The sequence below is a fragment of the Triticum aestivum genome, chromosome 4D (assembly GCF_018294505.1).
Source record: "Triticum aestivum cultivar Chinese Spring chromosome 4D, IWGSC CS RefSeq v2.1, whole genome shotgun sequence".
Taxonomy (NCBI): Eukaryota; Viridiplantae; Streptophyta; class Magnoliopsida; order Poales; family Poaceae; genus Triticum; species Triticum aestivum.
Genome location: NC_057805.1, coordinates 3,222,514 through 3,234,073, shown reverse-complemented (window position 1 = coordinate 3,234,073; position 11,560 = coordinate 3,222,514). Strand labels below are relative to the sequence as shown.

The 11,560-nt window shown below is 44.4% G+C and overlaps 1 protein-coding gene and 1 long non-coding RNA gene across 2 annotated transcripts; both read right to left on the bottom strand.

The window, feature by feature from the left end:
• Nucleotides 1–4,195: 4,195 nt before the first annotated feature.
• Nucleotides 4,196–5,614, bottom strand: LOC123099298 (UDP-glycosyltransferase 73C3-like). Its single transcript, XM_044521478.1, has one exon. It carries the CDS (start codon nucleotides 5,612–5,614, stop codon nucleotides 4,196–4,198), a length of 1,419 nt encoding a protein of 472 aa, XP_044377413.1.
• A 4,703-nt stretch (nucleotides 5,615–10,317) lies between these two features.
• On the bottom strand, nucleotides 10,318–10,868 carry LOC123099297 (uncharacterized). The gene is made up of 2 exons (XR_006448141.1): nucleotides 10,710–10,868; nucleotides 10,318–10,612 (listed from the first exon to the last, which is right to left on the bottom strand). It is a non-coding gene; the product is annotated as an uncharacterized lncRNA (long non-coding RNA).
• Between the last annotated feature and the right edge of the window lie 692 nt (nucleotides 10,869–11,560).

Here is an 11,560-nt window from a genome sequence, read left to right as displayed (position 1 = left end):
ATTACGGCATGGTCAATATTTATTTTACAGTAGGATTTTGCTAATCGTAGCATTTTTTACGGCCATTATAGTAGATATTGCCACATGGGCCAAGCCCAACAAGCTCAGGAGGTAGATTGCCCAACTGCCCACACAACCTGAATATACCTACTCGCTCTGTTCTACTACCTTGCTAAAAAGTGATACATTGTGAAACATAGGGCGTACTATACACAGCAACATAGGTGATGCCTGGAGTGGTGGAGCCATCAACGCGATCAGTTTGCATAAGAACGAGTTTGCCCTATCATCGTCGCCGCCCGCCTATGCTATGGCACCAATGGAAAACCTCAGCTGCGTAGTTGTTTCGTCTCCTCCTCCGCGTCCATAATCCGGCAATCAGCGATGCCTTGACGGCCGCGTTGTCGACTTGCCCCCGTCGCTCCGCCCGTACCATCGTCAAGGGAACTTATCACAAGATTATCTCTCAAGGTATACACATACTACCAATCTGATTTGATGTGATAACTCCTAAAACATTAGGTAGTAATAGTAGTTACATGTTCTTATATATGAGATATATATCTACATTTTTGGTTTAGTATAGCTATACTCTTTTTAGATAATAATGTAGGTCAACATATTGATTTTTCCAATCCATGTGCATCAATACCAAACTCTTCTAAGCATAAAATTCAGATATAACTTTGGTCTAGCCGAATGAGATATTAACTCATACGATCTTGTATGTAATTGGATAGCCAATTTTAAATTGAGAGTTATCAAAAATTTGTCCTTGTGTGTTTATGTGCAAATTTTGAACATAGTAATCATGTATCTTTGCGGCAAAAAAGGTACATATGATGGGAAACATTAGTTTTCATGGCAGAGCGCAATACATAATATTCCATCTACGATCGTTGGCTGGATCCGTCCGTGACACCACCGATTTAAGCAGACTCAAGCGTTCCAACCGGAAGAAATATCTAAATAGGGTCGGTGGCTGCAGATTTATGTAGGAGGGGTGGCGGCCTGCACTGTGTTAGTTTATACTAATGCGTCGAACTTCTCGGGTATACTTGTTCGAAATTAAACTTCCGGTCGTCTGTGAACTTCATCTCAGCATGCAAGCACCGGTGGACAGGCGACATGCTCATTTCACAAGTTGCACTGTGTCAGGTTTGTGGTTAATCAAACATTCGCTTTTGTCATCTGTGTATGCAGCGGCTGCAGGCTTTCATCCATCTTAAATTCAGACTCCCAGATATGCCTGAGGCGCCAATTGCTTGTTGGCAACCATCATCCTGTCAGGCATCTTTGTTTTTAAACCTTCTGTCTTCTGTCAATTTTTTTTTCTGAGCAAGCATCTGTCATTTTTGATCTGTGCACCCAGCGCGGGTAGCCTTTACACATAATTTGAACGAACTACTAAATATGCCTGACCAGCCACTTGCTCGTTTAATAACCTACATTGTGTCAGGCTTGAGTGTAATTAAACCTTCTAACATGGGTCATCGATCTAGGATCTCTGTAATGTAGCGGTGGTCGGCTACACACTCCTAAAAATGCCCGACCAGCCACTTTCTCATTAATTAACGGACTCCTAAATATGCTTGAGATCGGCCAGTTTCTCGTTTTATAGTCGTATCTGTCAGGCTCGTGAGCTACGGATACGGACATAATTTTTGTACTTTGTCTGATCCTTATAGTTCTCTTCAAACATAAGTAACACCCGACTCAAATTAATTGTTTTGTTCATGTGGCTTGTCCCAATCCGATATCTGATCATCTTGTGAATGACAAACCTTATTGTGGATGGAAATATACTGCTAGTCTACGGGATATATTCTACCGGGCTAGGTGTCAGCATATTAGACAACTACGGGGTGCCTAATCGCTTTACTGACGTCATTTTTTCGTTGGTTGATTCATGTTTCAATCTCATGTGATATGTGATTAGTGTAATCCCGATACTACTAAACGATGCAATAAAAGGTCTCTGTGCAACAGATGCTAAGGCCGGGTTATATCCCCATTTCGAAAAAAATAAAGGATATAGTGTTAATATCAACAACATGCATGACGGCAACGGTCTCTGTTTGTGTGACTTTCCTCTATACTTTGGACTTCAGCACCATCCACTATCCTTTGTTGTTCACAATAATGACTTAATTCATACCTCACTATGAATCCACGTCCTAATCAAGTGTGTTTGGATCTGTGTAATATTACTAAACTCAAGTTTCTGTAGTCCAAACATACTTCGTTCTTCGGCTCGCTCCCGTGCTTATAGTCATCGCTAGGTGGTCTACGATCTAGATGCAAATTTTTATTATTTCTAGTGTTTGTTGCACTCAACTCAACCTCACTATGTAATTTTTATGGTCCATGTCATCTCCACTTATATTTATTATCAACACACTGTGGGAGTAACAGGATTGGTAACGTCACATATACCTTTGCAAAATAGATGATGTGGCACTTAATTAATGAGGAAAGAGAAGATTGTTGTAACATAATATGTTACCGTAACATCACATGTACCAAGTCAAAATGAGTCCGTTCCATAACAAATAGAGTCCGTGGTGCTAAAGTAAGCGAGCGCGCAGAATAGGTAATCGCACGCACTGGCCTAATTAGACTGGCGGGTCGCTCCACTTCTCCCTGCTAATTAGTTAGTTGAGGGTAAAACTGGGTGAAGAAATAGTAACATAATTAATTTTGTTACCATAGTATGCGCTGGTCCAGGTACGCCCCGCTAATTAGTTAGTTGAGGGTAAAATTGCTTGAACAAATAGTAACGGGATTAATTTGGTTACCATCGTATGCGCTAGTCCATGTATGCCCTGCTTCAAAAGTCACTAATTGTTGGCAGTAAAATGGATAGAATAAGTAGTAATGAAAGAAAATACTCTACCAAGCAAAAAGGTTCGGGTGGTTCGGCCCGTTGGCTCTTAAACCTAGTAAAACCATGCTAATATCTAGTAACGAATTACTATATGTGCCTTGCTCACAAAGTTGGTAGTAAAAAGGATGAAGTATATGTAACGAAAGAAAATGCTTTACTAGCCAATACAGTTTCTAGTAAAACCATGCTAATGTCTAGTAACGAATTAAGATGTGTGAACTCCAAAGACCTGTCTTTTCATTTGTAAAATGAAAAGGACGAAGTAAATGGTAATGGAAGAAGATGCTTTACCGATTGATACATTCACTCCATGGCTCTTATACTACACGCTAGTAAAAAAGACATGTTAAATAAAGTAGCAAAATTAAACGAGTTACCATCAGGATGCAACGTCTCCTTCCCACATTCACATTACTCATGCTAGAGACAGAACTTGGTACATATAGTAACAGAACTAAAAAGGTTACTATCAACATGCAGCGTCACCTGCTTTTCATTCTCAAACCTCAAGGTGGTAAAAAAAACATGGCCAATATAGAATCATTTGCATGCACTGCCCTGTGTAGCGTTTTCGTTTACTATAAGCATGCAACCTCCTCCACCCTTCATTCTCGTTTCGCACCCCAGTAAAAACTTGATAAATGAAGTAACCAAATTAAAAGATTGACCATCTGCATGACGTGATGGGGTTAATTAGAGAAAGGCGTAACTAAGCAGGCAACCAGGTGCGTTCGGTGGGTCTAAGCGTAGGATAAACTACAATGCGCTCTGGCTCACTTTAGCAACCCTAGTTGTATGACATTACACATATGTTAGTACCCACTATAAAGGTGGTAAGATAGCCTGGTGACATATGCATGTTACTAGTCTAAGTTATTCTTCATTGTTAGCAGTCTTACTTAAACAATCCAATTTTTCACATTAATAATTTACAATACACACTCATCCTTTGCATATTTATTTTGACAACATAATGTATCTCATATGTCATACCCATTTGTCTACACAATTTAGTTTTCTAAAGGGATCTCGCTGCAATGAGCGGGTATCCTTCTGGTTACTCTTAAAGTTAACTGAAAACGACCTATTCTTCGTGGCATGACCGAGTTATGGGCTTCGCCTTCCACTGCCCCTTGCCGGTCGACATACGACGCCACCGTGATCCCGTTTGTCCATGCCATCCCACGAAGAAATCACGGCGATGAGCCAGCCTGGGTGAAAGCTGAAATAACAGCCAAGTAGTTGTGGACATAACTCACAATGCATGGCTTATATGCTACAAAATGATGAAACCAAACGTTGGATAATCTACAGTTCCTTGCTGCCACTCGGCATGAAGCTCTGTAATAGCCGCGTCAGGTTTTCATGCGACGATCCTCCTTTCGCTACGGCTGCATGAGCTCTCTCCCCGTAATCCTTGCACTTTCTCCTCCTCTCCTCTGCCACCTCCCCATCGCCCATCAGCTCTGACACTGCTCGCGCAATGTGCCCCCGCATCACGGCCCTGTTGTTACCGGACGGCATCAAGGGCACGCCGACCCCAAGTACTTCCACGACCAGCCTCTCGTTGAGGAACTGGTCGCTGAAGTGAGGCCACGTCACGACAGGCACGCCGTGCGCGATGGACTCTAGCAGGGAGTTCCACCCACAGTGGGTCATGAAGCCACCTACGGCGTGGTGCGACATGACGGCGAGCTGTGGCGCCCAGCCACTGAGTATGAGCCCCTGCCCTGCCGTGCGTGCCTCTAGGGCTTGCAGCCACTCTTGCGCTTCTGGCAACGCCGTCTCGGACTCCTTCACCACCCAAAGGAACGGCTTCCCAGAGTCCTCGAGGCCGTGTCCGACCTCGTACAGCTGCTTGGGAGGCATCTGCACGAGGCTGCCAAAATTGACATAAATGACGGTGTCCTTGTCCATCTTGTCGAGCCAAGCGGTGACCGTGCTCTGGTGGATGGCGTCCTCATCCCGCCGGTTACCGAGGTAGAAGGGCCCGAGCGCCCACACCGGCTTGCCCAGTGCCGCCTCGTATGACGTGACGAACTGTTGCTCGAGGCCTAGGAAGGTGTTCATCACGGCGCCATCGGCTGAGCGCATGCCCTCCCGCGCCTCCTTGGTGAACTGCTCCCACTCAGGCGTGGTATAGAAGGAGGAGGACCATGTCTCCTTGGTCATCTCTACACGCACCGGCATGCCCGGCACGACATACGACGCGTTGTGGTCGTCCTTGCCATACGTTGCGACGTTCAGGTCGCAGAGAGAGTAGAAGACGGAAGGCACGTGGAAGAAGAGCCGCGGGACCCCGACGCTCCTTGCGACGCCGGCTGTCCATGGGTTGCAGGCGTCCGAGATGATGCAGCTGGGGCGCCGCGGCAGCGCGCGCACGTAGGCCTCGAGCGGGCCGGCGAGCCTGTAGAGGTCCAGGAACAACCGGAGGAAGCTGTCGACGCTGGCGGTGCTGCCAGTGGGCAGTCCATCGTCGGCCGACGGGAACGGGAGCTCAACTATCTCCAGGGGCAGCATGGCACGCCGCGCCCTGTCGGCTACTCCCCCGAGGCGCGCGGCGTTGACGGGCGTGGTGACGAGGCTCACTCTCGCACCGCGTCCCGCGAGGAGGCAGGCAAGGTCCGACATGGGGATGGTGTGGCCCTGCCCGATGAGCGGGACGAGAACAAAGTGCGGTGGAAGGATTATGGATGTCTCTATGGCCGTCGCCGTCGCGGGCGCCATTGTTGACGGTGCAAGAAAAATAGACTGCAGCTGAGATGTACGGCCGCTATAGAGCTGTATTTATATACAAAGCGCGCGTGTGCTGTATGTCAACAAGTCGAGCTGCAGCGAATGCCGTGTATATACTATATAAAGCGATCCACTGAGCTGATTGATGAAAAAGGGTTTCCTCCTGCTTTATATATAAAGCAACCAGCCGATACAAACACACACCACAACACACACTCCCCATTGGCTAGATACAAGGATGCTGAAAACAGCAACACCACTGTAAAATCAATCACTCTGTTTCGTTCTTCCTCACGTCCAAACACCACCGGTTCGCTGATCACGAAGTCATCTCTGGCATGTGCTGCTTGTGCATCTGCACCTGATCAAAATTAAGACCCTTAAGATTCAGCATCCCCTCTATCTGGGAGTCCTTTACCACTGTTTTAGTACCGCTGATCAAACACTTTGCAATACTTAGAGATGAAGAAAGGAGTTGACCTGCCCTGCTTTGGTCACGGTACTCCATCTTCTGTCGCAGTATTCATAAATGGTGTCGTTGAGCTGCAACTGTAGTGCGATCAGGTCTTCGGCAAGCATCATTGCAGTGGTGGTGGCTACCGTCCCGGTTTGTGTGGGCAACGAGAGGTGTTGAGACGGGCAGCTCGGACGTTCCCTCTCTCTCGGTGGGGCGGCGTCCTGATCCGGATTTGGAGATCTGACATTGTCGCACTACTTCTGGCGGCCTCGTGGTGGCATGGGTGAGTTGCCTAACAAAAGCTCCATGCCTTGGCGCCGACGGCGGCGACACCCGAGGGTGCCACGCTCTTCTTGAAGACGTCAGTGTGGTTCTTCTTTCCATGTCAGGGCTTCGGGTGAAGACTTATGTCCGGTGTGGACTCGACAGTGGCAACGCTCTGCACTGCTATCCCTGTTAGGGGCGTTGTCGAGGAGTTTAGGTGTGCTAGGTTGTAGCGTGAGGGTGTTTAGTTCTTCCGATACTTGTTGTTGGTAGCATAATCGCGTGTGTTCTGCATGTGCCGGATTTCTCCAGATCGGAGAGGGATATCTCACCATCATGTATTGTTCAGCCTATACTTCTTCGGTTGTTGCTTTATCTATAAAGCGGAGCGACAGCCTGTTTTGAGAGGGATGTGGGGGGGCGGAGCAATCGGACCTGGGTATGGGAGGAGAGGTACAAACGGGGGAGAAGCAGACCTGCGTCGCCGCCGCCTTGGTAGATATGTCGCCCTAAGATCTCCTTTCATTTTTTCTTTCTTTTCCTGGGCGCTAGGCGTTGAAGGGGTAAGTTTTGCGGGAGATGGACAAGTAGGAGGAAAACGGAGTGGTATCCGTCCGAATGGTGGGAACGAGCTTTGCGTTGGAGCGAAAGCGGCATGGAATTGGCCAGGTGTTTCCAATACGAATTCGGTATACAATCAAACATCCGTATTGAGATCAGATGATTACCAATTCAATTTCTTCGGCTTCAGTGAAGACATTTAAATGCAACGTTATATGTATTGTAGCCCGTAGCAACGCATGGGCATTCTACTAGTACATATTATGCACGTGATGGTGGTGGTCAAATGTGTATCTCAAATGTGTCTTGCTGTCCTGGTTGACCCACAAATATTTTTGTGTTGGTCTAAGTTTGGTGTGGCATTGTTGTATAGCTTAGCATAGTCTGGTCTCCCTATATTTTTTTTTGTTTCCAAAGATTTGTAATATAACTGTTAACTGTACAGCTGTACTGTTTGAGATGTGTGAATATAAATATATATTTGAGTGATTATGCTTGTTGAAGAAATCTGAAATGTATTTTTTTAGGATGCTTAATATATTCTACTTAATTATCCAATTAAGGGTGGAATTACTATGACAAAAATACGGGCAAAAGAAGCATATATCAAAGGAAGACGACCCGTATTTTTGTCATAGTAATTCCATCCGTATACAAAAATGAAGGGAGTACTTATGTATGCACTTCTCCCCATGCAAGCATTTAGCTTTCTTGTATTGTGAAATTAATCCCTGCCCCCCCTTTTTGCAGAATGTTCAAAGTCAGCAGCCACATTCTATCGTGGTAGCTCCATTGCAGCCTCCACCATTCTGCAATTCGGGATATGGTGTACATCGAAACCAGATTGCACCACTCAATCCAACTGCTGCAAGGGGTAGCTAATGTGTAGTTCCAGATTCAGTCTAGTATGCTTAGTGTTTTATAATTTCAGGTTATATGCTGTTTTTTTCAAACACGGCAGATGAGGTGATTTTCAGGTTTGGATATATGACACAGACTGCTGGTTACTGCGTTCTGCCTTCGTTTTTGTTTCGTGCCACGAATGGTACTTGTTGACAAGTTGTTGCATGTAGTTCCCTTCGGTTTCTTGCACCGCGCTACAATTTAGATTAATGTTGACACCAACATCTCAATTAATAGACCACCAATTTCATGAAATTCTTTTCCTCAAATGTTCGGTATTTCTGATTCAACAGCATATAAGAAAATTACAGAATGATGTTAAGTCATGCCTGGCCGACGGGTGCTACATTGTGTCATGCCTGGTCGGCAGGTGCCACGCACGACAGATCTTTCAGAGTCTTCGCATCTGGATAGATGAGAGCAGGGCGGTGGCACTGTTGGCCGCCGTGGTGGCGTCGACGGATGGCCGGACTGGCAAGAATGATGGGGATCTCTCTCCTGAAGATGGGTCAATGGTCCGATGACGTGGTGTACACTTTAGATCTGCTCCACCGGCTGTTGATTCCAATACATTATGTGGATAGATCGGCGACGACACCGATTTTAGATATTGCTAGTGAGAGCACTCTGCATTATCGAGTTTGTAGGATTGAGTGGTGGCTTTAGGTGGCTTGATGTATGTTCTTGTCAGACCTTCATTGAATAGTTAATAAAAATGAAAGTATTCATTGATTGATGCATAGGCCGGGGGTTTTAACCTCCTTTTCTATTCTTTTTTCAAAAAAGCTAGTCAGAGGAATAAGTGGAGCCTCCCCAATTTACTTGATTGATTCTACGTGTATGGATTTGGTCATCATATAAAGCATTATATTTCGATTGTTATAAAAAAATGTAAGAATACTCGAAACTAGCAGAAGTTGTAGTAGCAGACATACATACATAATACATATCTAGGATAGTAAAACAGAGTCAAAACCCAGCCCTCTCACGAGCTGGCAATTTGTGGCCGTCCATTTGCATCATCTGGCTTATCTGGGTCGTTAGATGTGCTGTAAATTTTGTCCTTCACCGCAGTTAATTTTTCCTGCCCAGTTATCCTAAAGGGTAGCTACTCCAGAAGAAAAAACGGAGGCTTGTGGTTCTATTGGGCTTTATCTGCCGGCCGATTTGGCTAACACCTGAGTGTGCCTAGGCAAATCCTATTTGGCGCTGCAGGCGCCCGTTAACGTGCATTTTCGTTAACTGGCGCCTGCAGCGCAGGCCACCTCCCTTGCTGGGCCGGCCCGTCTATAGTTTGTTATTTCTGTGTTTTAATCCAAAAAATTAAATGCAGCACCAAAAATTCAAACCCACGACCTCCTTCACAAACAAACACGGGACCACCATCCGGCCACTAACCAATTTGTTCACTGTATCTTCGTTTTACTCTTTTATTCATTTGTCAGTTTGTTTTGTTCTCTTTTTTTTCTTTTTTCTAGTTCTTTTACCATTTTATTTTATTTATTTTCTTAAATGTGCAATTTTTAGTTCGTGAACTTTTTCAATTTTTGATGTACTTTTTTGAAATTCGGTGAACTCTTTTCTCAAATCGATGAACTTTTCTCATTTTTGGATGAACTATTTTTGAAAATCGATGAGCTTTTATTAAACTCGATGAACTTTTTTCAAATTTGATGAACATTTTTCAAATTCGATGAACTTATATCAAATTCGGTGAACTTTTTTCAGAAAAACGATGAACTCTTTTCCAATCCGATGAACTTTTTTCAGAATCGATGAACTATTTTCAAATTTGATGAACTTTTTTCAACTTCGCTGAACCTTTCGTGATTTTTTGTTGAAAATCCGTGAACATTTTTGAATTCGTAAACGTTTTCATTTTGGGCGAACTTTTCGTTTTTCATATTAATCAACGTGAACAAAGTTGAATATATGTTAATGTTTGTACTAAAGGAGACATAAAATAGTGTAATTTCGAAACAAACAGAGCTTGGTGTAGCGGTGAAGGCTCTAAGCTGTTAACTTTGGCGTGCAGAAATTGATTCCTGTTGTGCCCGAATTAGCGTCATTCTGTTCGTGTTTGCTTTTATTTTTCCACTGATTCATGGGCCGGCCCGGTACCCGCCGCGTGCAAGCGCCAGGAGCGCTGGCCGGCACTTGCAGCGCCCAATAGGGGCTCCCGAGTGCCTATCGATTAGAAAAAAGCCTGAGCGTCTATCGTTAACCTCCCAAAAAAGCCCTCGTCTCTGCCAGAGGGAAGGTCAATGGGACAGAGACACGATACGGGTGATGCGGGCGATCTATCTCCGAGATCCCTTGCGCGCGATTCGGGTGACACGGGGGGCGGCTCGATCGAGACGACAGGCCGACGCTTCATCTGATCGAAACTGCTTCGCTGAAACTTGAAAGAGGCATGTCTGTTTAGGTGTTTAATCACCCCCACCCACCCACCCACCCAATCATCAATTCCATGGCAAGGAAAACTTATCACTTGCTCACACTACAGTTATACATTAACCAGTTACTAGTAAAATTTAAAGTTTATTGAATCTGCTACATCAATTCCATCGGTAGTCATTATTTGCTATTTGCAAGAAATACTTAGATGTAGGACGATATGATGTGTAGTATCCATCACAGCTGTATCCTTCAATCCGTCGCGCAGCAGCAGTATTTATTATCTTTGTATGAATCACAGGTGCTTTCACTCTTAGCATATCCACGTGCTGAACAATTTTGCCGGCATAGATCGATTGTGCAGCGTTTCCAAAGAAAGCACGATGTGAGGCTCCTCTCCTTCGTATCTGCACGCAGGGGATGAGGATCACAACAACAACTTCAGGTAAGTAACATCCAATAGTATATGCAAATATTAAGAGAAATATGACTAAAGAAACATACCCATGATTCTTCCTTCTACATGAGTGGGCAATAAAGCGGTAGACATGATAACAAGAGCCACCAAGCACATAGCCTGCACGCTGTTCTTCATAAGCACCATAAAGAAAACTAAAGTAGTTAGCTAGCTTTCTTTCTTTGCCCTGCTATTGTTCTTGCCAATATGTCGTAAAAGCTATGCCCATGTGCTAGTGTTTATATAGCGCCAAATGCATTGATTGTTTTTCTTTCTTTGGATGTTATTAAACTCTATCCTTGAATAGCATGCATATCCATACAATAAATGTGATATTTATATGATCACTGACTATTACCTTCCTCAGTTGAGCATCTCACTATCTATGTGCTCACTAATGTTTCCTTCATCATATTCCCTTCTCTATCTTTTATTTGTTGTTTCTTAATTATCTTTTGTGTACGTCGTCCTTTTTGTCACCTACCACAGTAGCCCTTGAAAAATATAAAAATGTATAATATAATAGAGAAAGTTAAATTACAACCCTATTAGGAAATATTATAACAACAATGAAAGTTTTTTTCTGACAAGGGGCATTTTTTATTGACACGTAATGAAACATCAAGGGGATACAAGCACGATGGACAATCATCTGACCTCTACATGACTTGAATGCACATAAACAACATCAATCAACACATGAAAAGAATCATGCCTGCAAAGGGCAAAGTCATACAAGGCTAAAGCTATGCCTCGGCGATGGATAAAGGAAAACCCCAGAAGCAATCAAATGACACCGACAAAGTACAACAACGAGCATCAGGCCCATCCATCTATTGACAACAGGAATAAGAGAATGTTTATCCAAAAGCAACACCTCTAGGAAGGGACTTATGCC

Excerpts from the sequence above, each read along its gene's own strand:
- LOC123099298 (XM_044521478.1), bottom strand. The coding sequence starts at position 5,614 with ATGGCGCCCGCGACGGCGACGGCCATAGAGACATCCATAATCCTTCCA.